Source organism: Cyprinus carpio, chromosome B11, assembly GCF_018340385.1.
Source record: "Cyprinus carpio isolate SPL01 chromosome B11, ASM1834038v1, whole genome shotgun sequence".
In the NCBI taxonomy this organism is placed as follows: Eukaryota; Metazoa; Chordata; class Actinopteri; order Cypriniformes; family Cyprinidae; genus Cyprinus; species Cyprinus carpio.
The window spans coordinates 7,804,086-7,825,762 of record NC_056607.1 but is presented as its reverse complement, the minus strand read 5'-3'; the positions used below and the strand labels follow the sequence as shown (position 1 = coordinate 7,825,762).

The window sequence follows — 21,677 nt, the reverse complement described above, 5'->3', positions numbered from 1 at the left end:
CACGCTCATTGTTTGCATCTCACAGTTGCAGAGCAATCAATTTGTGCAACACACCATGCGTTCATTATGAAACCGTGCAACAAAGATACTATCAGAATTCATTCATAGCTTGCATACATTGCATTGGAGAAGCAGTGTGCTTTAATGGTAGACCTTTGGTTTGCTTCCCTACCTCAACCTGATGTCAGGATTTCCTGTCACAGAGTGCAGCGCAAACAGCCATTTCCCACAAACAGAATGCTATCTCTGCTGTTTGCTTACTCATAATCATAACACTTGTGCTTTTAACACATTGCTGTGCTTTCACAACAGGGATGGATTCGAATGGAGAACGCACCTTACTAAAATGACTCACTGACATGCTCATATGGGGTTTCGATATGCATTGATGGCTCTGTGGGCTCTGTTAGAAAATTTAATTTCACATGTGTGCTAGTTTATTTAAGCTGTCCACTCACAATGTCCAACAGCGGAATTTTTTTCTGAAACCATCCCAAGTCATTTTTAATGTCACATCACAATTTGTCATTTATTCTGTGATGGAAATGAATCACTAAACTGAAGAAAACTGTGTAAAAATGGATTTACACAAACACGCAAAATATAATTTCATTAAATTATAATTTATTTTTATATATCTTCCTTATATTGTAATTTGAATTAATAAAACATGCATGTTTATCTACAGTGCCCTCCATAAGTATTGGAACAGTAAAGACAAAATTGTTCTGTTTGCTGTGGAGTCAAGAAATCTGTAAATATGATTAAAAGATGAATATGAGACAAAACTACAGAATGTCACATGTTATTATTGGGTGACTCAACACAAAGATGTTTTACCAGCTAAGAAGATCAGCACTTTTAGAGTTTCATCTCTCTATTTGATGTGAGCATAAGTATTGGAACAGTTGCGTCACAGGTCTTTCTAAGTGTTCAGTGTTCATCTGTGTCCTGTTGCATTAATTCTTCAGATATTAAAAGCAGGGAATGAGCATCACAACTTATATCAACTTCATCAAAAACATAAATCTTTCAAACTATGAAAAAAAACAAAAACCAGGATGAAGACAAGGAAGCCAACTCTGAAAGAAAAGCAAGCAATTTGGATGCTAAAAGAAAAGAGGAAGTTAATTAGAGCTATAGCAAAAACAAAGGGCATGGAGAAATCAAGAGTTTGGAAACCACCGGCGACATCAGCAACCAACAACAACCTGATCGGCTGAGAAAAACAACAGCAGTTGATGACAGACAAATCATAAAAGCTGTGAAAATGAACCCTAAAATACATGTCTGTAAAATCACCAACAACCTCCAGAAAGCTGGGGTGATGCTCTGTCAATCTACAGTCCGCAGGAGAATTTGACACAAAATTACAGAAGCTACATAGCAAGATGCAAACCTCTGATCAGCACCAAAAATAGAAAGGCAAGATTCTTCACAAATGTGAGCCAGTAGAGTTTTGGAACTGAGTTGATGGACCAGTGAGACAAAGATTAACTTTTATCTAAGTGATTGGAAAGCAAAAGTGTGGAGAAAAAAGGGAACTGCAAATGATCCTAACCATACAACCTCATCTGTAAAGATTGGTGGAGGTGGTCCCTTACCAAAAAGTAGTATACTTCAAGTTTATTTAATTAAGTATACTTAAGTAAAGTTCAAGTATATTTTGAGTTTTTGTAAGTATAAGTCAAGTATACTTAATTGTCATTATAAGTATATATCTTAGAAGTACATAAAGCCCATTTCTGAGTAGTACATAAAAAGTAAACTTAAAGTATACTTTCCTATTTTTTAGTTTAAAATAAGTATACTAATAGCATACTTGAATAAACCTCTTTCTACTAAACAAATTCATGGCATGTGCATGCATGGCTGTCTCTAGAACAGGTCCTCTTAACTTTAATGATGACTTAATGTATGATGGCAGTAGCAGAATGAATTTGGAAGGGAACAAAATCATCTTAGCTACCAATATAAAAAAAAAAAAAAATGCCACCAAACTCATTAAAAAGCACTTCATATTGCAGGACAGTGACCCAAAACACCCTGCCAGTTCAGTCAAGGGCTTTATCAGGGCAAAGAAATGTAAAGTCTTAGATTGCCCAAATCAATCTCCAGATTTAAATCCGATTGAACATTAATTTCACCAGCTGAAGAGGAGACTAAAGACAGAAACTCCCCGAAACAAGCAACAGTTGGAACTGGCCGCATTAAAGGCTGGAGAAAAGCATTTCAAAGCATAAGACCAAGAGTCTGGTGATGTCTATGGGTTGCAGACTCACTGCTCTGCATGCAAGGGATCTGCAACTAAATATTAGCTTTTAATCTTTTACATCTGTCTTAAATTCAACTGTTCCAATACTTATGCTCACATCAAACAGTGGGATGAACTCTAAAAGTGCTGTCCTTTTTATTTGGTAAAACATGTATGTGTCGATAGACCTAATAATAAAATGTGACATTCTGTAGTTTTGTCGCATATTTATCTTTTAATCATATTTGCAAATGTATTGACTCCACAGCAGAGAAAGCAATTTTGTCTTTACTGTTACAATACTTATGGAGGGCACTGTATATATACATAATAAATATACAAAGTACACAGACACACATATATTTTGTAAAGAAAAACTTTTATTTTGGATGCGATTAATCACAAATAATTGTTTGACACACACATACACACACACACACACACACACACACACACACACACATATAATTTATATATCTATTATTATTTTTTATTATATACTTTCAAACTGGAGGACTAAAAAAACTTTTAACTTAAATTATGTCCAATCTGGATTTACACAAATTTCAAAATTACTCATAGACATGATAGTAATTTTAATTATTTAATTTATTAAATATGTGTATATTTTCATTTTCATATTCTTCTGAAACTCTGGGTCTGGGACAATGGCAAAACAGTAAAATGTATACATAAAAAAAGACACTGAAAATAAAATGAAAATTCATTCAAAAGAAAATAAATGGAGAAAGATAATCAATATAAAACTAATATATATATATATATGTGTGTGTGTGTGTGTGCGCGTATGTACGTGTGTGTGTATTAAATGGACCTAATTGTCCCTATAAGTGGACATCATAAAAGTGTTATTGTGTCCAAAAAAAAAGTGCTTCATACTTCTGCAGATCTGAATAAATCAAGTAATTACTCAATAAGATACAAATGAAAACCAGGTTTCCTGAACCAATCCCACAACAAACAGACTGTGGCTTACTGAAGACTTTGTTCCACGCTCAGAAAAAGAAAGCAGCACACTCCACAACTCAAGTGAGCAGTGCAATATCAACGTGGGAGTACAGCAGCCTTCACAACAGCCAGAGAGGGCATGATCAATATTTAATCAGCTCCTAAAGAGATACTTCTCTCTGATTCCTTAAGTCGGTTAACACCTGTATTGATCCACCGCTGGAGGCTTTCCTGCGGCCTCATATTAAAGATTCTTTAATCTTAAACTGCTTTTTGTGCTGGTGGTCTACCAACAGCGTCTAAATAATGGATGTTCTGGCAAGCAGTTGCACAGTTTTCAGTGTATGAGATTTCTGTAAATGGAAAAACATAAATCAAAGCAATACGTAGCAAAAAAAGAATCTCAGTTTGACGGCACCCATTCACTGCAGAGGATCCATTGGTGAGCAAGTGATGTAATGCTAAATAATAGCTATAATAAAAAAAGTAATATAGACAATTGTGAATAGAACTGTGCTTTATAAAAGTGCATATACAATTTTTTTTTACAAAAGCCATTCATTTACAAGTTGAAAAACATAAAAAAAAATAAGTATATACATATTCTGCCATAAAATTTGACAATATACTTGGCAATGCAATATATACCACACATGTTGATTCTCCATTGTAATATCTTCAGATATAATATATAAGAAATATATATATATATTTTTTTGATATATAACATCTAAAAGTGCTGGACAACTTGTGCAGTAATAGAAGGCTTTACTCATTTTTCATTCATCTCACATAATCCCACAAAACACATTCAGTGAGTTTATAAATGATACTGTATAACACAAAAGATAAACAGTATGACAGTAGAACACATTCGAACCCAGTTAACAACCACTGGGTGGCGTTAGCTTCATATATCTATAAACAGTATATAGAAATATCATTGATTTAGTCTCAGCAGGGAGGTGTAAAAACGTTGTCCTTATCAAACGTCAATGACAGTTACTGAAGAGAGAAAAAAAAATTGCACTAGTGGTCTACCCATATCTCAACATGGCCAATATTTATCAGTATTGTCAGTTTAACCTACTTGGTGAGTTTTGTGCAATAGACTTTTGGCATAAAATCGAATGCAAATTATTACTTTTTAGGGTGCTAGCAGTTATGTGCAAGTGCAATTAACTCGAAACAAAACTAACCACCCTGCTCTTCATATACAAGCATCGAATGGAGAAAAACACCAAATAGCGCTTCAGTAATATGTGAACTTACATATCAATCTATTTTACATGTCGGACTTACATATTAAAGGAATAGTTCACCCAAAAATGAAAATTTGCTGAAAATGAATTCATCCTCAGGCCATTAAAGATACAGATGAGTTTGTTTTTCATTGGGCTACATTTGAAAAAAAAAAAATTATCATGACATCACTTGCTCACCAATGGATCCTCTGCATTCACATCTGGCCAAAATATTAGTCCATAATTCATAATAACACTTCCTCCAGTGAAAAAGTCCATCTCCTGTTGTCCTCTCACATTAAAATCCACTAACATATTTGTTCAGAATTGTTTTTGCTTGTAAACGGTGCTCGATCAGTGCATACTTCTCTCCTGATTCAGACGAGGCAGCATTTTCACTGGAGAAAGCAGAGTATTATGAATAGAGGACTCATAGTTTAGCTGGAAGTAACAGTTTGAAGTTAAAGACGTCTTAATGATGGGTTTGTTTCACAGCTTTTCACTTCACAAGATGTTCACTGTTGGAATGAAGTCGTGTGGATTACTGTGTTTTTCTCAGCTGTCTGGACTCTCAATCTGACGGCACCCATTCACTGCAGAGGATCCATTGCTGAGCAAGTGATGCAATGCTACATTTCAAACGAACTCATCTACATCTTGGATGGCCCGAGAGCCAGCGATTTTTAATTTTAGGTGATTTAATTGTTTTTGAATTAATGCAATACATGTCTTTTTTTATCTGTTTAACATTACATTGCATTTCTCGAAACGTATACATTTGATCAGTCCAATCAGAAGACACACGGGTCGCTCTCCTGCACTGACTGCACAGCTTCTTTGCCGTCCTCTTGCTGGCAGGATATACAGACCTCTTCTTGAGAAAGCGGCACCGGAGTTTCAACATGGGGTGTCCGTGCGGATGTGCTGAGAGGGATGGAGCAGGACGGTGTCATCGGGTTCAGCTGGCAGTTGATGGTGGCCGTGATGCTGAGATTGACCATGGGGCTGGAGACGGATGGCTGCTCCGGTATGGACTCCTCTTGACTGGTGCGCTCCAGCCAGTCAGTGCTGCTGTGACTTGAGTCTGGCTGACTCTGGCTGTCCGATGAAGTCATGGACGGCTCCTTCTGGCACCTGTCGACGGGTAACAGGTGCTGACAATCAGGTGTGCCGCTCGCTGAGGCTTCCTGCTCCTGCTGAAGACAACAAGCGATGGGAATACTGCATCATTTTTATTAGAGAAGACAGATTTTGAATGGCAGGCTAGCATACTACTGTACCTTTTCTGAAATAGTAAGAGTAGTATGCTAGTATACTATTCCTTTAAATGGATGAAAATAAGAATTACACTTTTAATATATCTTTATAGTAGGAATAGTATGCTATTTCTGTCTATGAATATATGCATCTATATTTAGCAGAAATAGTAAGAGTAGTATGTTAGTATGCTGTGCATGCATAATTATTAGGCAAATTGATCATATTTTCTATCAATACTAAACCACATCTTTTAATTTTGCTGAAAGATGCCTTATATTCACATGGGCCAAAAAGAGATTTAACACACTAAAAAGTCCCAAATTAAGGTGAAGAATTAGGTATTAAACCGAGAATTAAACATCAGGAACCCTTTAGTCTCCAGTGCCACTGCAATTTCCAGAACTGCACAGTCTATAAGGAGTCTCTATAAGTACACAGAGTCAGATTCTAAGAGACTTTGCTAAAGAAATCCTAAAACATGAGCCTCACTTCATAAGAATCACAAGATGAAGTGTTGAGAAGTACATGAAGAGGTTGAGAGGGACTCATGGGGGACCAGCACCACTTCCTCTTATATCAGAAGAATTTATCTTCCAGTATTTTTCAGCAAGTTTTGGGAGTTCATTTTGAGTCCATCCCCTAACCTGAAGGTGCATCATGCTCATTGTTAGTAGCAGATCACACCATGACTCCCTCGCCACCGCCTCTGTTGTCTGACTCTCAACCTCAATCTGTCCTTCCTTAAAAATCAGTCTTCAAGTACTTCAAGACACTTCAGCTTACTTCAGGAGACTCCAGATCATCCGCAGTTCTGGAAAACGGTGCTACTGGAGATTAAAAGGTTCCTAATTGTTTAATTCTTCACCTTACTTCTTTAAATCTTTAGTAGTTAATATCTTTTTTTGTGACCCTGCTGCCCCAAGGAGCAATTTCTTGTCCAACATTCAAACCTTAATTTTGCACACTTTAGTATAGGTTCCAATTCTCACTATTAACTAGTTGCTTATTAGCATGCTTTGTATTAACATATTGGCTGTTTATTAGTGCTTAAAAAGCACATATTCTGCATGACCATATTCTACATCCATAATCCTACCCAGTACCTCAACTTAACATCTACCTTACTAACTATTAATAAGCAGCAAACAAGGAGTTTATTGAGGCAAGGGTCATAGTAAATAGTTAGTTTGTTAATAGCGGGAATTGAACCTTAAAATAAGGTGTGAGCGCAATTTCTTGTGACTTTTCTGTGTTTTGAATCTCTCTTTTTTAGCAACTTGCTCAATAATTATGCACACCTGAATATAAGGCATTTTTCACTATATATCACTTACAAATGATTAGATACAAAATAAATAGTAGTTATTAAGATTGATGTGGTTTGGAATTGGTAAAAAGTACTTGGAAAAAAAAAATAGTAAGAATATCAGCTTGCCTAACAATTATGCATCCAGCCATGCACTGTATATTTTTGTATGGCAGAAATAAAAGTGGTAGTATGCTATTTCTTTAAATGGAAGAAAATGAGACGTTTTCTTGCTATATCTTTATATGGCAGAAATAGTAAGAGCAGTATGCTACACTGAATTAAATTAACATTAAAAATCACCTTCTTTAATAGTGGCTTGCTTTTTCCATGGAACATGTTTGATAGTAAAGCAGCACCAAAATAATTGCTATTTTTCATTGTATGCAGTACATAATATGCCATACCAACTTGAAAGCATACCTTTTTGGCATCTGCGATCTGAACCCTTTGTAAACCTGCTGAAGGAACAAAGTGAAAAGACGTCACCTAAGCTGATCATTTCACATAATTGATGCTGATTACAAGAGAAGCTAATCTGAATCTAAAATCCTGATAACATTTAACTCAGCAACCAAAATCATTTTACTAATCTCAGTCTGTTAAATTAGAAATGAAAATGCCCACAGTACCTTTTCTCTTTTGAAACTTGCAAGCGATAATCCCCAGCACTGCCAACCCCGTCAGCAAAACCAGCACGCAAGCAACAATGACTGGAGAGCATGGAGAAAAAGACAGAATCAGAGAAGAAAACCCAGTTGTAGAACAATGAAAGGTCAACCGTGATAGCAAGGGAGGAAGGAAATGTGAAACAATGAACAAGCAAAGCATCACAAAGTCACTTGTTGGCAGATATATGAATAACAAACTCATAACATTGATAAATGGTTCACTTACAAAAGTACTATGTTTTATGAATATGGTACTATTATACTATTCTTTAAAGCACCTCCATGAAGTACAATTTAAATACTATCACTCACAGAATGCAATAGTCTGTTTCTGGAAATAAAACAAAAGTCCCATTTTTTTTCCAGAAGGGAAATGCTTTTTTAATGATAACTCCCAAATCTTGAAAAAAAGACCTGCTGTGAGCTACAATGGTATATGCTGTTGTTGAAGCCATCATCCTGCGTTATCCTACATGTTTCCAGATGAAAAACTACATTATCCATGATTGTGCAGAGAAATTTCCAGTAATTGGGGAACTGCAAATTGCGTTAAAAAAACTACTCTTTGCCAATGCTATAAATCCAGCTAACAAAAATATGTTCTAAGAACATTCTGCTAACATTCCCAGTGAGTTATGAAAATTTTATTTCTGAATGTTCTCTAAAAAGTCACAACTTCAGCTTTTTAAAATGTTTTAAAAATGTCATATATGAACTTTAAGGGAACATTCCACTTTATCATTTTGCAAATATTATGGAAATGTTACTTTTGAATGTTTTCTGAACGTTCTGAACGAACATTCTATTAATGTTACTAGATGAACTTCAAGAGAACCTTGCCAGAATCTTCTGAGAATGTTAGCTGGTGGAGAGTCGATCTTTGTACCACCAATTAGCCATCCATTTTAATGACATTATGTAAATCACAATCCTTCATTGGATTGTATTTATTTTTTTCCCCTCATTAAAAAAAATAAAGTACATAGTCTTTGTCTTTTGCTTAATTTTTGAATACTTTTTTGTTTCAAATCAAAGTTTTTAATGTGATTCACTTCAAAGCTTATTGGTTTGGTTCATGGCTTAAAACAGTTTAACAGACTTTTTAAAAATCCTTTTGAAAAAAAAAAAAGACAAGAAAAAGTACTTACGGAACCAAAGCTGCTGAAAAAGTGGGTGGGCACTGTTGAACTATATTAAACGCCACTTTGAAATACTTGATTCTGATAGGCTGATCACAGCATTCAATCATTTTTGCAACTCTTTAACTGACCTTTGTATAAAGTGATGTATTTCCTCCATAGCAAATGTTATTCTGATAGCATGGTAACGCTGTAGTACTTTTATATGGGTTGTAAACTAAATTCTAGTGACATGGCCTCATATTTACCAGTGTAGTAGATCATGTCTTTTGAGTCAGGAGACCGACTTTCCCGAAGTGTTTTTGATGTGCTTGGTGTCGCGCTGCTTGATGGAGGCAGAGATTTGGTGGTTATGTTCATGTGCTGGGTTTCCTCCTTTTGGCTCCAAAATGTACTCAGATGTTTTTGCAGAGTATGCTTTGGTGAACTCGGAAGAGGAGTCGTTGTTGTTGTTGTTGTTGTTGTGGTTGTTGTTGTTGGTGGTGGTGGCATCATCTCACACAATGTGTCAGTTGTAGGGTTGCCAAGTCTTAAAACTGACCTGTCTTCACATCTAACAGAGAAAAAGACAAATAAGTCATATGCATGTGTGTGCATTTGTAAGTAGTGAGTCTTTCTTTCCATTTGCATCTTACTGTGTGTGTGGTTTACACTCCTCAGCATTACTGTGGTTTGAAAACGTTCCAGACGGACACGATGCACACTTGACATCAGATTTAGGTAAGCCTGCATTCACAAACACAGCAAAATGATGATAACACATGGCATTAGCCTATTAAACAAATGTTCATATAATGCATCAAATGACTTTATGTATTTGACTGGATAAATTAACTTATTTCCAATGAAAATGCAAGTTTAAATAGCCAATAACTGGAAATCAATTTCTACTTGTGGTTTTAGTGGGTGTAGATATTGAGGGGAAGGGCATTTGAAAACTAGAGCATTTTATTGGGCAAAAATCAATAGAAGAGATATTTAGATGTGAATGTGTTAAAAGTGAATTTAGTTAACTTACCTGGTTTGGTGACATATTGACCAGGTTTGCAGGATTTATACGTTTTACATTCCACACATGCTTCATTGGAATTTTGTTTAGAACAGAACATCCCAGGCTTGCAAATGCAGACAGCGTTGGTATCAGCAGAGCAGTTTATTCTATAAATCAGTCCTTTCTCTAACCAGAAGAAATTAACAGCAAGTCTGTTAGATATTTAATGGGGAAAAAATGGAATATTATACAGTGGCGGCTCGTGGCTTTTAAAATAGGGGAGGCACACTAATTTTATTGGTCTGGGGATCCCTGCTGATTATTATTATTATTATTTATCCACTTTAAAATGGCTTTTTGGTTGCTTTTAGTCAGAAAACGTAAAGAAAAAGACACACATACAGCAAGATAATATAATTTCACTTACCTGGCCTATCACTTCAAGCAAACATCCATCACTTCTTAAAAGTCTGTGTTAGAAGAGCTGACTGCTGTAACGTCATCCAGCTTATTTTTAATTTGAAAAACATACTGTTTGAATGACAGCTTGGTAAATTTGTTGCAGATCAAATATTCAATATCACTACTCATAAGTACTTGGTACATTATCAGCGCAGCGGGAGACGTTCAAACTAATATCATGTAATTTACGGCTCTATGATGATTGGTTGATATACTAGCAGGGAGGCTAGCCTCCTCTACGAGGTTTCTTTTCTCAACACTCCTCAGCGATGGATTTCTCAACACTCGATGCTGATTGGCTAATTTTTTTTTTACCAGCGGAGGCACGAGAGCTCAGCTCTCCCTGGCCTCCCCCTCCCCTTCTCTATCACCTAGTGGTTGTAATTACATCAGCAGATTCGGCACATTCGCGATAGAAAAACGGTAACATGTTATGGTATTACAGCTGTGAAATTACAAACAAAAAATACACATTCTGAGAATTTTATTAACATTAAATCGTCCTCCTCCCATTTTGACCTCCAAATTTTGGGGAAGCTGTGCCTCCCCTCCCTCCCTCAACGAGCCGCCACTGATATTATAATAATACAAGAAAATTCTGTAACATTTTACTATAAGGTCCCATTTGTTAACATTGGTTAACTATATTAGGTAACATGAACTAAAAATGACAAATACTTCTGAAGCATTTATGAAAGTTCATATTAATTTCAACAAAATGCAATATTAAAGTCAATATTATTTAATAGACCTTATTTAAACTAAACTAACAATGAACAGTTGTATTTTTATAAGCTAACAAAGATTATTAAATACTGTAACAAATGTACTGCTCATCGTTAATGAATTAACTAACATTAACTAATGGGACCTTGTTGTAAACCGTTACTGTAAATTCATAAGTGATATAAAACTATATGGTAAACAGTCCTCAAATTAGTAAAGTTATGGAAATCAGCACACACATATATATTTTCATATATATATATATTTAATATTTTACTTAAAGAAATAGTTCATCCAAAAATGCAAATTCTGTCATCATTTACTCTTCAGTATATGGCAGCTTAATGTGAGGAATAGCCAAACATTTAAGTCATTTTTGTAGCTTGAAAGCCTCTGCTCACCATTCACGTTCATTGAGCAGAAAAGTGAAGTGTTCTCATTTTGTGGTTTACCAAAAAAGAAATTCATAAGGGTTTGGAAGGCCAGAAGGATTTTGGATGAGCTATTTCTTTTAGGGTGTTTTCAGACCTAGTTCATTTGAGCCCTCCAAACAGAGCTCAGTTCAGGTTTTAAATGTGAACCAACCAAACCAAGTGATTTCAGACCCCCTAAAGGACAAGAAAGCTAACCGTACTCACCCTCAAGCCATTGTATATGACTTTCTTCTTTCAGACAAATGCAATCAGAGCTACATTAAAAAATGTCCTGGCTCTTCCAAGCTTTATAATGGCAGTGAATGGGTGTTGAGATTTTGAAGTCCAATAAAGTGCATCCATCCATCATAAAAAGTGCTCCACGGGGGTTATAATAAAGGCCTCCTGAACTGAACTAATGCATTTGTGTAAGAAAAATATTGTTATTATTAATATTAATATTATATTTAAAACTTTACAAACCGTAATTTCTAGCTTCTGCTAACTGTCGCATTCACGAGAGAGTGGCGTTCCAGCGGATAATGTAGGGTGTAGTCGTAGCGTAAGCTCCAGTGAGAATATGCTAGTCTCGCGAGAGCCACGTTTTGTTTACAGCAAAGGAAAACCAGTTTCCTCTTGGCTTTTAGTCCTCTGTCATTTTTCTTTACAAATCCTCATTTTGTACTTCTAATTTGTGACTTTGTTTTGCTCTCTCCTCCGTGCTTCCATGTTCATCACTTCCGCATTTGTCACCGTGTTCCCCTACGTTATCCATCACTCTCTTGTGAATGCACGTATGACAGTTAGTAGAAACTAGGGATTATGGTTTATAAAGTTTTAAATATAGATATTTTTTTTACACAAATTCATTGTTTCATTTCAGGAGGCCTTTCTTAACCCCCCGGTACCGTGTGGAACACTTTTTATGATGGATGGATTCACTTTATTTGACTTTTATTGTACAAACCTGATTCCAAAAAAGTTGGGACACTGTACAAATTGTGAATAAAAACAGAATGCAATGATGTGGAAGTTTCAAATTTCAATATTTTATTCAGAATACAACATAGATGACATATCAAATGTTTAAACTGAGAAAATGTATCATTTTAAGGGAAAAATAAGTTGATTTTAAATTTCATGGCATCAACACATCTCAAAAAAGTTGGGACAAGGCCATGTTTACCACTGTGTGGCATCCCCTCTTCTTCTTATAACAGTCTGCAAACGTCTGGGGACTGAGGAGAAGTTGCTCAAGTTTAGGAATAGGAATGTTGTCCCATTCTTGTCTAATACAGGCTTCTAGTTGCTCAACTGTCTTAGGTCTTCTTTGTCTCATCTTCCTCTTTATGATGTGCGAAATGTTTTCTATGAGTGAAAAATCTGGACTGCAGGCTGGTCATTTCAGTACCCGGATCCTTCTTCTACGCAGCCATGATGTTGTAATTGATGCAGTATGTGGTCTGGTATTGTCATGTTGGAAAATGCAAGGTCTTCCCTGAAAGAGACGACGTCTGGATGGGAGCATATGTTGTTCTAGAACTTGGATATACCTTTCAGCATTGATGGTGCCTTTCCAGATGTGTAAGCTGCCCATGCCACACGCACTCATGCAACCCCATACCATCAGAGATGCAGGCTTCTTAACTGAGCGCTGATAACAACTTGGGTTGTCCTTGTCCTCTTTAGTTCGGATGACATGGCGCCCCAGTTTTTCAAAAAGAACTTCAAATTTTGATTCATCTGACCACAGAGCAGTTTTCCACTTTGCCACAGTCCATTTTAAATTAGCCTTGGCCCAGAGAAAACGCCTGCGCTTCTGGATCATGTTTAGATATGGCTTCTTTTTTGATCTATAGAGTTTTAGCCGGCAACGGCGAATGGCACGGTGGATTGTGTTCACCGACAATGTTTTCTGGAAGTATTCATGAGCCCATGTTGTGATTTCCATTACAGTAGCATTCCTGTATGTGATGCAGTGCCGTCTAAGGGCCCGAAGATCACGGGCATCCAGTATGGTTTTCCGGCCTTGACCCTTACGCACAGAGATTGTTCCAGATTCTCTGAATCTTTGGATGATATTATGCACTGTAGATGATGATAACTTCAAACTCTTTGCAATTTTTATCTGAGAAACTCCTTTCTGATATTGCTCCACAATTTTTCGCTGCAACATTGGGGGAATTGGTGACCCTCTGCCCATCTTGACTTCTGAGAGACACTGCCACTCTGAGAGACTCTTTTTATACCCAATCATGTTGCCAATTGACCTAATAAGTTGCAAATTGGTCCTCCAGCTGTTCTTTAAATGTACATGTAACTTTTCCGGCCTCTTATTGCTACCTGTCCCAACTTTTTTGGAATGTGTAGCTCTCATGAAATCCAAAATGAGCCAATATTTGGCATGACATTTCAAAATGTCTCACTTTCAACATTTGATATGTTATCTATATTCTATTGTGAATAAAATATAAGTTTATGAGATTTGTAAATTATTCCATTCCTTTTTTACTTTTTTATATATAACGCAGATTGTATGCATCTAACAGAAGAAAGTCATATACATCTAGGAGGGTTCGAGGGTGAGTAAATTATAGCGTAATTAAAATTTTTGGGTGAACTATACCTTTAAAAGGTTTAATAATAGGGGTAATGAAACATGGACATGAAATCTAGGCAAAGTCTAGATTTTATTAGAAATACAATATTTTTTTTCAGGCAGTAACTATGCTCTCTTTGATTGAATACTGTCAAATAGATTATACCAAAAATGTTACATCAAGGGTATGTGTAAACAGCGTAATGTAACAGTTGCTTTATATGATTACTGTTACATTTTCTATCAAGAAGACAAACACCATCCAATAAAAGTTTCGGCAAAACTGTTTTTCTCTTTTTAAATAAGTGCACATAACTTGGAGACAATGTCTTAAATTTTTCATACTCCAGTATAGTGCCATCATTTTTAAATGAATCCAAAACCGAGGTAATACCTCTATCATACCACTTTGTCTATAAAAATTTTGTTTTTTGGGGTGGATTTGTTTCAGATTAAAATATTAGAATTATTCCTAATATTTCCACAAATCTTTCCTAATAATTCCACAATTTTTCTTTGTGGGGAGAAAAATTGTGCACATAACACAATTTCCAAGCAAGTTCACTTTCATCTGGTTCCCTTTCTGGTTCACTTAAAAGGATAGTTCACCTAAAAATGAAAATTCTGTCATCCTCAGGGACCTTTCTGGACATTGAATGTGGTAGTTGTGTTGCTGTCTATGGAGGGTCAGAGAGCTCTTGGATTTCATCAAAAATATCTTAATTTGTGTTCCAAAGAAAAACAAAGGTCTTATTAGGTTTGGAACTATTTGAGGGTAACTAATGACAGAATTTTCATTTTTGGATGAACTAACCCTTTAAGTAAGCTGGGTTTGTTTCTTTTTAAAATTAACTATATGTGAAAACACCCTTAGATGTATACCAATTACAGATTAGTACTTAAACAAGCCTTTCTGACCATGGAGTGTTTTATTAAAATGGTCAACTCACCATTTCTACACTTTAGACAAGAGAAACAGTTGGGAAAATAGTTCATAGTTTCTGAGTAATGTCCATCTTTGCAGGGTTCACAGATGGTGTCCGAATTGCTAGTACACTCAGACGCCAGATGAGTCCCTAGAATAAATATAAATACTTCAGAGGCCAGTTATAAATTAGCCACAATCTAAAGACTGTGTCTTAAGACCAAAACACACTGCACAATTTCAAGCAATCCTGTATAAAATCACTGCATGTCACATTGTGCGACTTGGGTACGACGTGTGTAGACTGTACGATGATGACATCTATTGATTCATATGCTACGAACACACGTTACTGTAGAAGAATAAAACATCATCAGCATGCGCTAGTAGATGATGAAATGTGTGTTCTAAAATCGGCTGAAAATATCAAATATGTATTCCAGGCTTAACTAGCAGTTAACCTAGTGGTAATCAGTCTTATTTTTCAGATTTAAATTAGACCAGTATTCTATTTTATGTAACTGAATTAAAAAAGTTATGACCAGTCTTGATGAAAAAAACTGGATGACTAACGTTTAAGACTAGTCTTAAAGTAGTTTATGCAACTGACCACAGAACTTGGAGTTGCTTCAAAATGTCACAAAAACAGTGATATTTCCTTGTAAATTACAACACAAATGTTTACATTCTCTCTTCTGTGATTTACGACCTACCTGGTTTGCATCTACTGCAGCACAGTTCCAGGTGTTTGGCGTAATATTCGGAGGATGCATTGTTACATGTTCCATTTGATTCATATGGCAGAGGTGTCTATGAAAACAAAGGGGAAAAAGCCAAAAATATCACTGACATTTTCCTTGGATTATCAGGAACTGATTCTTGTCTTGTGATTGAAACACCGCCCACCACTTCCTCATAGTCACAATATACGTCTTCTCTGTGAGTCTCTTCCCGAGGATGCTAATTCTGCTACTACAGCATTTAGTGTGGGAGAGTTTATCTGGCGCAGGCTTTTGCACAAGGTTCACTGACATGAAATATGTCAAAAACATACCTGAAAACGATGTGATATTTTCAGATTTGCACTTGTCAGCTACAACAAAGAAGCTCGGTAACAAGTGACAAACTGATATCAGCCAAGCCGACGATATGATAAATTTACCCACTTCACAGTTTAACATAAACACAACCTTTTGTGTCAGAAAGAATCTACTAACAACTTTATTAATAAATATTTTTTTTTTTTAGAGATGTACAAAAAAAGGTTTCGCTAAAATATTTATAGCCGGCTCATTGCCGAAGAACTTTCCTACAATCAATTAATTTATCAATTTATCATAAAGAGTTAAAACTACCTTAATTTCATTTTATCTTCAGTTTGGTTAACAGCTAAATTAAAACTTTATATATGCACTGAAAAATTTGTCAGTGCAATCCTTTTTTTCAACCACAATTTTATAAAACAAGCTTTTGTAAAGTAATATTGCTGTCAAACGATTAATCACATCCAAAATAAAAGTTTTTGTTTACATAATTTATGTGTGTGTATTGTGTATATTTATTATGTATATATATAAAGACACACACATACAGCATATATTTTTCAAATATTTACACACACACACACAGATATATATATATATATATATATATATATATATATATATATATATATATATATATATATAATTATTCATATAAATTATATCATATATAAATATATTTAATATATAAACTTACTATTTTTCTTAAATATATACATGTATGTGTGTGTGTTTATAAATATACAAAGTACACACATATATTATGTAAACAAAAACTTTTATTTTGGATGTGATTAATCATTTGACAACACTATAAAGTAATCATATAAATCTTAGCATAATATTAGCCAACAGCCACCCTGATATCAACAAACAGGGATTACCATTGGAAGGTCAACTATTAATTTTGAACATTCAAATCTGTGATATCATTTGAATTTGACCTGTATGGGTTTTTCCATGCTGTTGCTGATGTAAATATAGATATGAATAAACATGACAATTTACTGAAAGGAAATGGGATAAGATGTTGGCACAATATTTACTAATCTGAAAAATTTGTTATGCAAATTTTGCATTATGACATTCTGACGCTGGTCAGTGGGATTTGGAAATGACAGAATGAAGTAACTGACTTTATATTCTACTTTCCTTTAGCCTACACAGTTCAGAGGTCAACACACACACGCATGGTATTTTTGCAGTGGAAAGTGCCGTGAGCCGAGACAAATGGCCAAAATGGGCCAAGGCCAATGGAGACCGGCAAAGATAAAAGATGAAAAGATAAAAAAAATGACAAGTTCTGACCACTACACTGGGTCTGTCCTGACAGATTTGCATGCATACAGAGACTCTGTGGATTGTGGTGTCTGAGTGCAGTAGGTGTCCATGCAGAAATCCAAATGAATGGGGGGTGGGGGGGTGTAAGCAGAGGAGATCAAAAGCAGAAGTTAAATCAGAAGGAAATGGCTGTTCACTAGTTAAATAATGACGTGCAAATTGGTGAGGGAAAAACAGTAATGCATGGGAATCAGGAAACCAGATAAGCTGTTCAGAGGAAAAGCAAAGGGACTTCTGTAAAATGTTGGGAACTTTTTGACTGCTCTGAAAGTCCAGCTTAAATTTGTTTATCTGTTTTCAAAACCTCCCACTGAACAAACTTAACAAGAGGTTATTTATGATATTTGATATGATATGAATATCATATTTGTATGGAAGCACGCTTTCACCACTGAATAAACAATAAAAAGAAGGTATTCGCAACTAGATCTTCTTGCAACTGCAAGTTTACACCTCTCAATTCTGACTCAACTCTTCAAAATTTTATGCATCAAACTCACCATTGTGAGTCAGAATTGTGGGAAATAAAACTCAATTGCAATAAATATTTTTGTTTTTCGCAATTGCAAATGCATATCCTGCATTTCTGACTTTTTTCTCACAGTTGCAAGTTTATATTTTACAATTACGAGTTTATATAAAAATAAAAAACTGAATTGCTAGATTATATGACCCAATTTTGAGAAAAAAAGTCAGAATTGCGAATTTATATAAAGCAATACTGAGAAAATAAAAAGTCAGAATTGTTTTTGTTTTATTTTTCCATATTGTTTGATATCCACCAAAGCCAATCTTCCAAAACATATTCAGGTCACATTATATCTCAGAATCGATGTAAAATTCTAATAATATTATGCTTAAAAAATTATGCATATTTTTTTTTACAGCAGTCAAGAGTAAATGTATGCTTGCAGCCGAACTCCAATAGAATCAAGTGTTGCAACGCAATCAAATTTAACGTGAAATCATTACAAATCACATTTCAAAGGCCTAGTATTTCCCACAATTCTAAGTGTGAGCCCTCAAACGGTTTAAAGTGGATTCAGCAAGATCTCTCACAGATTGTTGAGTCTGTATCAGCACTATTACTGATCTCTGTATCTAAAAAAGGAAGTTGCCAGAAGATAGCTCTTTTGCCACAGACCAAAATGCACAGAATGATTTAATATTTGTCGCAACTGAATGACACACTCAATTCATGTGGTGGGTTCTGACAAGTGACTCATTTATGACTGACTGAAAGAAACTGTCTGAGAAAAAGGGCTACCATTTAAGTCAACATCAAATCAAAATTTTAGCTTATGAAAACAATTTCTGCAAGAAATTCACATCCTGATAATCAAACAGATTAGATGTTACGAAAAATGACTGCATCATCTCTAAAACCGCTGACGTCTTCTCAGCCAAACGACAAACGCTGAAGATGTTAAGAGGAAACTGCTGAGGTGTGTTACTGGGAAACGACCCACATATACAGGCCAGCATACTTCCTCCATGCAACAGTGCGCTTTGCTGAAAAACTGAGACTGAGCGCTTATCTTTACTGTATCAGCATCCTTGTAAACCAACCAAACCAGAATAAGCCGAGTACACCAAAAAGCCAAACACATTTACACACTGCATGCAAAAAGCACACACGTGTTTCTTGTTAAAAATGCATGCAACCTAATCAAGATCATACAGTAATCTTTGCATGAATCTTTTTATTATTTAAGCAAATGCGTGCTCTTTGTTCTGAGCTTCAGCACGTTTTTTTTTTTTTAGTCAAAGCAGGTTTATTTTCCCATGACTTGTAGATCATGTACATGGAATTATAACAAGCCGAGCAAGAGTTGACTGAAAAGACAGAAACAGGTCTGTTTAACAAGACTTCATTTACATTCTTATTTTATATGTGGTAAAGTACGCGGATGTGTTCTAGTTAAACTGATATACGTGAACTCCCCACCTTCTCAATCTAGACCACAAGAAAAAGTAGCTAGAAAAATGATTTGACATTACAGTGGATACTTCCTTTCTAACACCACTTGCGGTAGGCAGCTTATCACACTATGATGCCCAAAGATGCTGCACACTGGGTTATGATGGCGAGAACTGCGGTCTTTGTAGGGTTCGTTGGGTTTTCCAGATGCTTTTGTCCAACAATATTGTCTATGTAGGCAATGTAGATGAATAGACTTCTACTATGTCCGTCATGCCCAAAATGTTGCCTAAATAAACAGCACACTATATTTTAAGATACCTCTAAGATACATCTAGCCAGGCAGGTTTTTCTCAAAAATAGGCCATCTAGATTGGCACTATGCTGGGTTTCGCAAATGCCCATTATGACAAGATATGGTCTAAGTAAAGTGGCGCTTATGCCCAAAATGCTGTCTAATTAGGCAGCACACCATGTTTTAAGATACTTTTGTTGCTAAACATTGCTGTTTGGGTAGGTAGTCCACTAGTTTTGCCCAAAAATGCTGTGTAGGCACACTAAAGAAAAAAACGGCATATGCTGATTAGGTATGATTTGAAGCATGATAGCTGGTTTGAGCTGCTTTAAGCTGGTCCTGGTCAGGTGCTGCTCCTAAGGAACTGGCCCCTGCTCAGGACCAGCTCATGGGCAACTCAAAGGTCAACTTAAACCAGCTCAAACCAGCTGCCATGCTTAACCAGCATATGCTGTTTTTGCAATAGGGTCTTATGATGCCCAGCTCATTTTGGTTTGCCAAAGACAACCAGAAATGCTGTCTAGGCAGTATATTAGGATGCCCGAGCTATTTAGGTAGGCAGGTCACTTAGTTTTTCATGTAGACCACCGTTCTCAAAAATATCACCTAAATAGGCAAGATGCCCAAAATGTTATCTAAGCATGCTACTTTTTAAAATACCCATGATGCTCAAGAATGCAGTTTGGGTAGGTGACTCACTTAGATTTTCCAGTGTTGTGGCCAAAAATGCTGTGAAATACGTATGATGCCCAACTCAATTCGTTTGCCAAAGACACTTGAAAACGCTGTTTATAGGCAGTTACATTATGATTTATGATCCCAAATGTCATTAGGCAGGTCATTAGTTTTTCCTTCATTCCCAAACACACACACACACCCACATACACCCACATATATATATATATATATATATATATATATATATATATATATGCCCAGATGCCCAAAACGCTTAATATGCAACACGCTATGTTTTAAGATGTCTATAATTCCTATATAAGATGTTAAGACATGTAGTACATTAGTTCACTATGACACCCACAATGTTCTACGTAGGCAGCATACTAGGTCTAGGTAGAAAGCGCACTAAAGTCGCCTATGCACGTGACAAGCAAAGCAGTAGGCAGCACACTAACATTTGAGACACCAGCCAGGGCACGCAGCCTCTGCTGGAAATTCCAACAGCGCAAGAAAACGACACAACTGAAAATAATTATATCATTCTTTTCTACGACACACACTTAGAATCTGAGAATAACGAGATAATCTGAGAATTTGTTTTTCGTTTAGTTTTTTTTTTTTTCACTAAATCTTTTCATCTCTATCAAAACACACTTGTGAAAGTCATGTCAGTATAAGAATGAATCATTACATTGCGTTGTCAGCAACACATAGCCCATAAACCTGTTCGTTACCTTCCCTTCTGCCACACGCCACACCGCCGTCATAAATAATAACCGTGAGATGAGAATCAGCATGATCCTTCAGCGACCCGCGCGACCGAACTCAAGTAACTGACCATCACTCCCGGAAATGTTGCACGGCAGTCCCCCTGTAACCAGGAAGCGACGGCGTGTTTGACACAAACACACAGCAGAGCAGACCTCAGAGCGACATGAGCTCATCCTGCACTGTAGAGTTAAACCCTCGCTTCAACCCTGGAATGAGGATCTAGGAAAAAATAAAACTTATGAGGTAAATGAAGGAGAAGCAGAGACGGCAGTAGTATTTTTTTCAAGTGTCTGTACTTTATCAGTGTTTTTCTTTAGAAAACTTTACTTTACAACATTCTAAAGCATAACATTGTACTTTTTGCTGCACTACGTTTCATATTAGATATCATTTGATAGCCTACTTAATTAGGCTGCATAAGAAATCTATTACTTTCTTACTTTTATTCAAGTCCAAGAAAGTAGGCTACTACATTTTTAATGTTCTTAAGTAGGCTATTAAATGTAAAACAAACAACAACTTTTATGTATGAAGTATGAAGCAGTAAAACGTTTGACATTATGCTTTGGAATGTAGTGAAGTAAAGTTTTCCAAAAAAATACACTGATAAACTACAGATATCCTACTTTTTAAATTTACTTGAGTAAAGTAAAAATACTTCCCTAC

At 35.8% G+C, this 21,677-nt stretch overlaps 1 protein-coding gene and 1 long non-coding RNA gene across 5 annotated transcripts; one reads left to right on the top strand and one right to left on the bottom strand.

The window, feature by feature from the left end:
* Nucleotides 1-264: 264 nt before the first annotated feature.
* Nucleotides 265-4,372, top strand: LOC122138873. The gene is made up of 3 exons (XR_006155853.1): nt 265-278; nt 1,655-1,659; nt 4,239-4,372. It is a non-coding gene; the product is annotated as an uncharacterized LOC122138873 (long non-coding RNA).
* Nucleotides 4,373-5,178: 806 nt separating this feature from the next.
* On the bottom strand, nt 5,179-21,179 carry LOC109063790 (tumor necrosis factor receptor superfamily member 1B-like). Of its 4 annotated transcripts, none has more exons than XM_042733723.1 (9): nt 20,975-21,179; nt 15,673-15,769; nt 14,985-15,110; nt 9,862-10,020; nt 9,479-9,569; nt 9,092-9,396; nt 7,666-7,746; nt 7,457-7,491; nt 5,179-5,660 (listed from the first exon to the last, which is right to left on the bottom strand). In XM_042733723.1, exons 1-9 carry the CDS (start codon nt 21,035-21,037, stop codon nt 5,259-5,261), a joined length of 1,359 nt encoding a protein of 452 aa, XP_042589657.1. In that variant the 5' UTR covers nt 21,038-21,179; the 3' UTR covers nt 5,179-5,258. The 4 variants fall into 4 exon arrangements, with proteins under 4 accessions (XP_042589657.1, XP_042589656.1, XP_042589655.1 ...); XM_042733722.1 differs by having other exon boundaries at nt 7,457-7,494; nt 20,975-21,178; XM_042733721.1 differs by having other exon boundaries at nt 5,179-5,663; nt 20,975-21,178.
* Nucleotides 21,180-21,677: the final 498 nt, after the last annotated feature.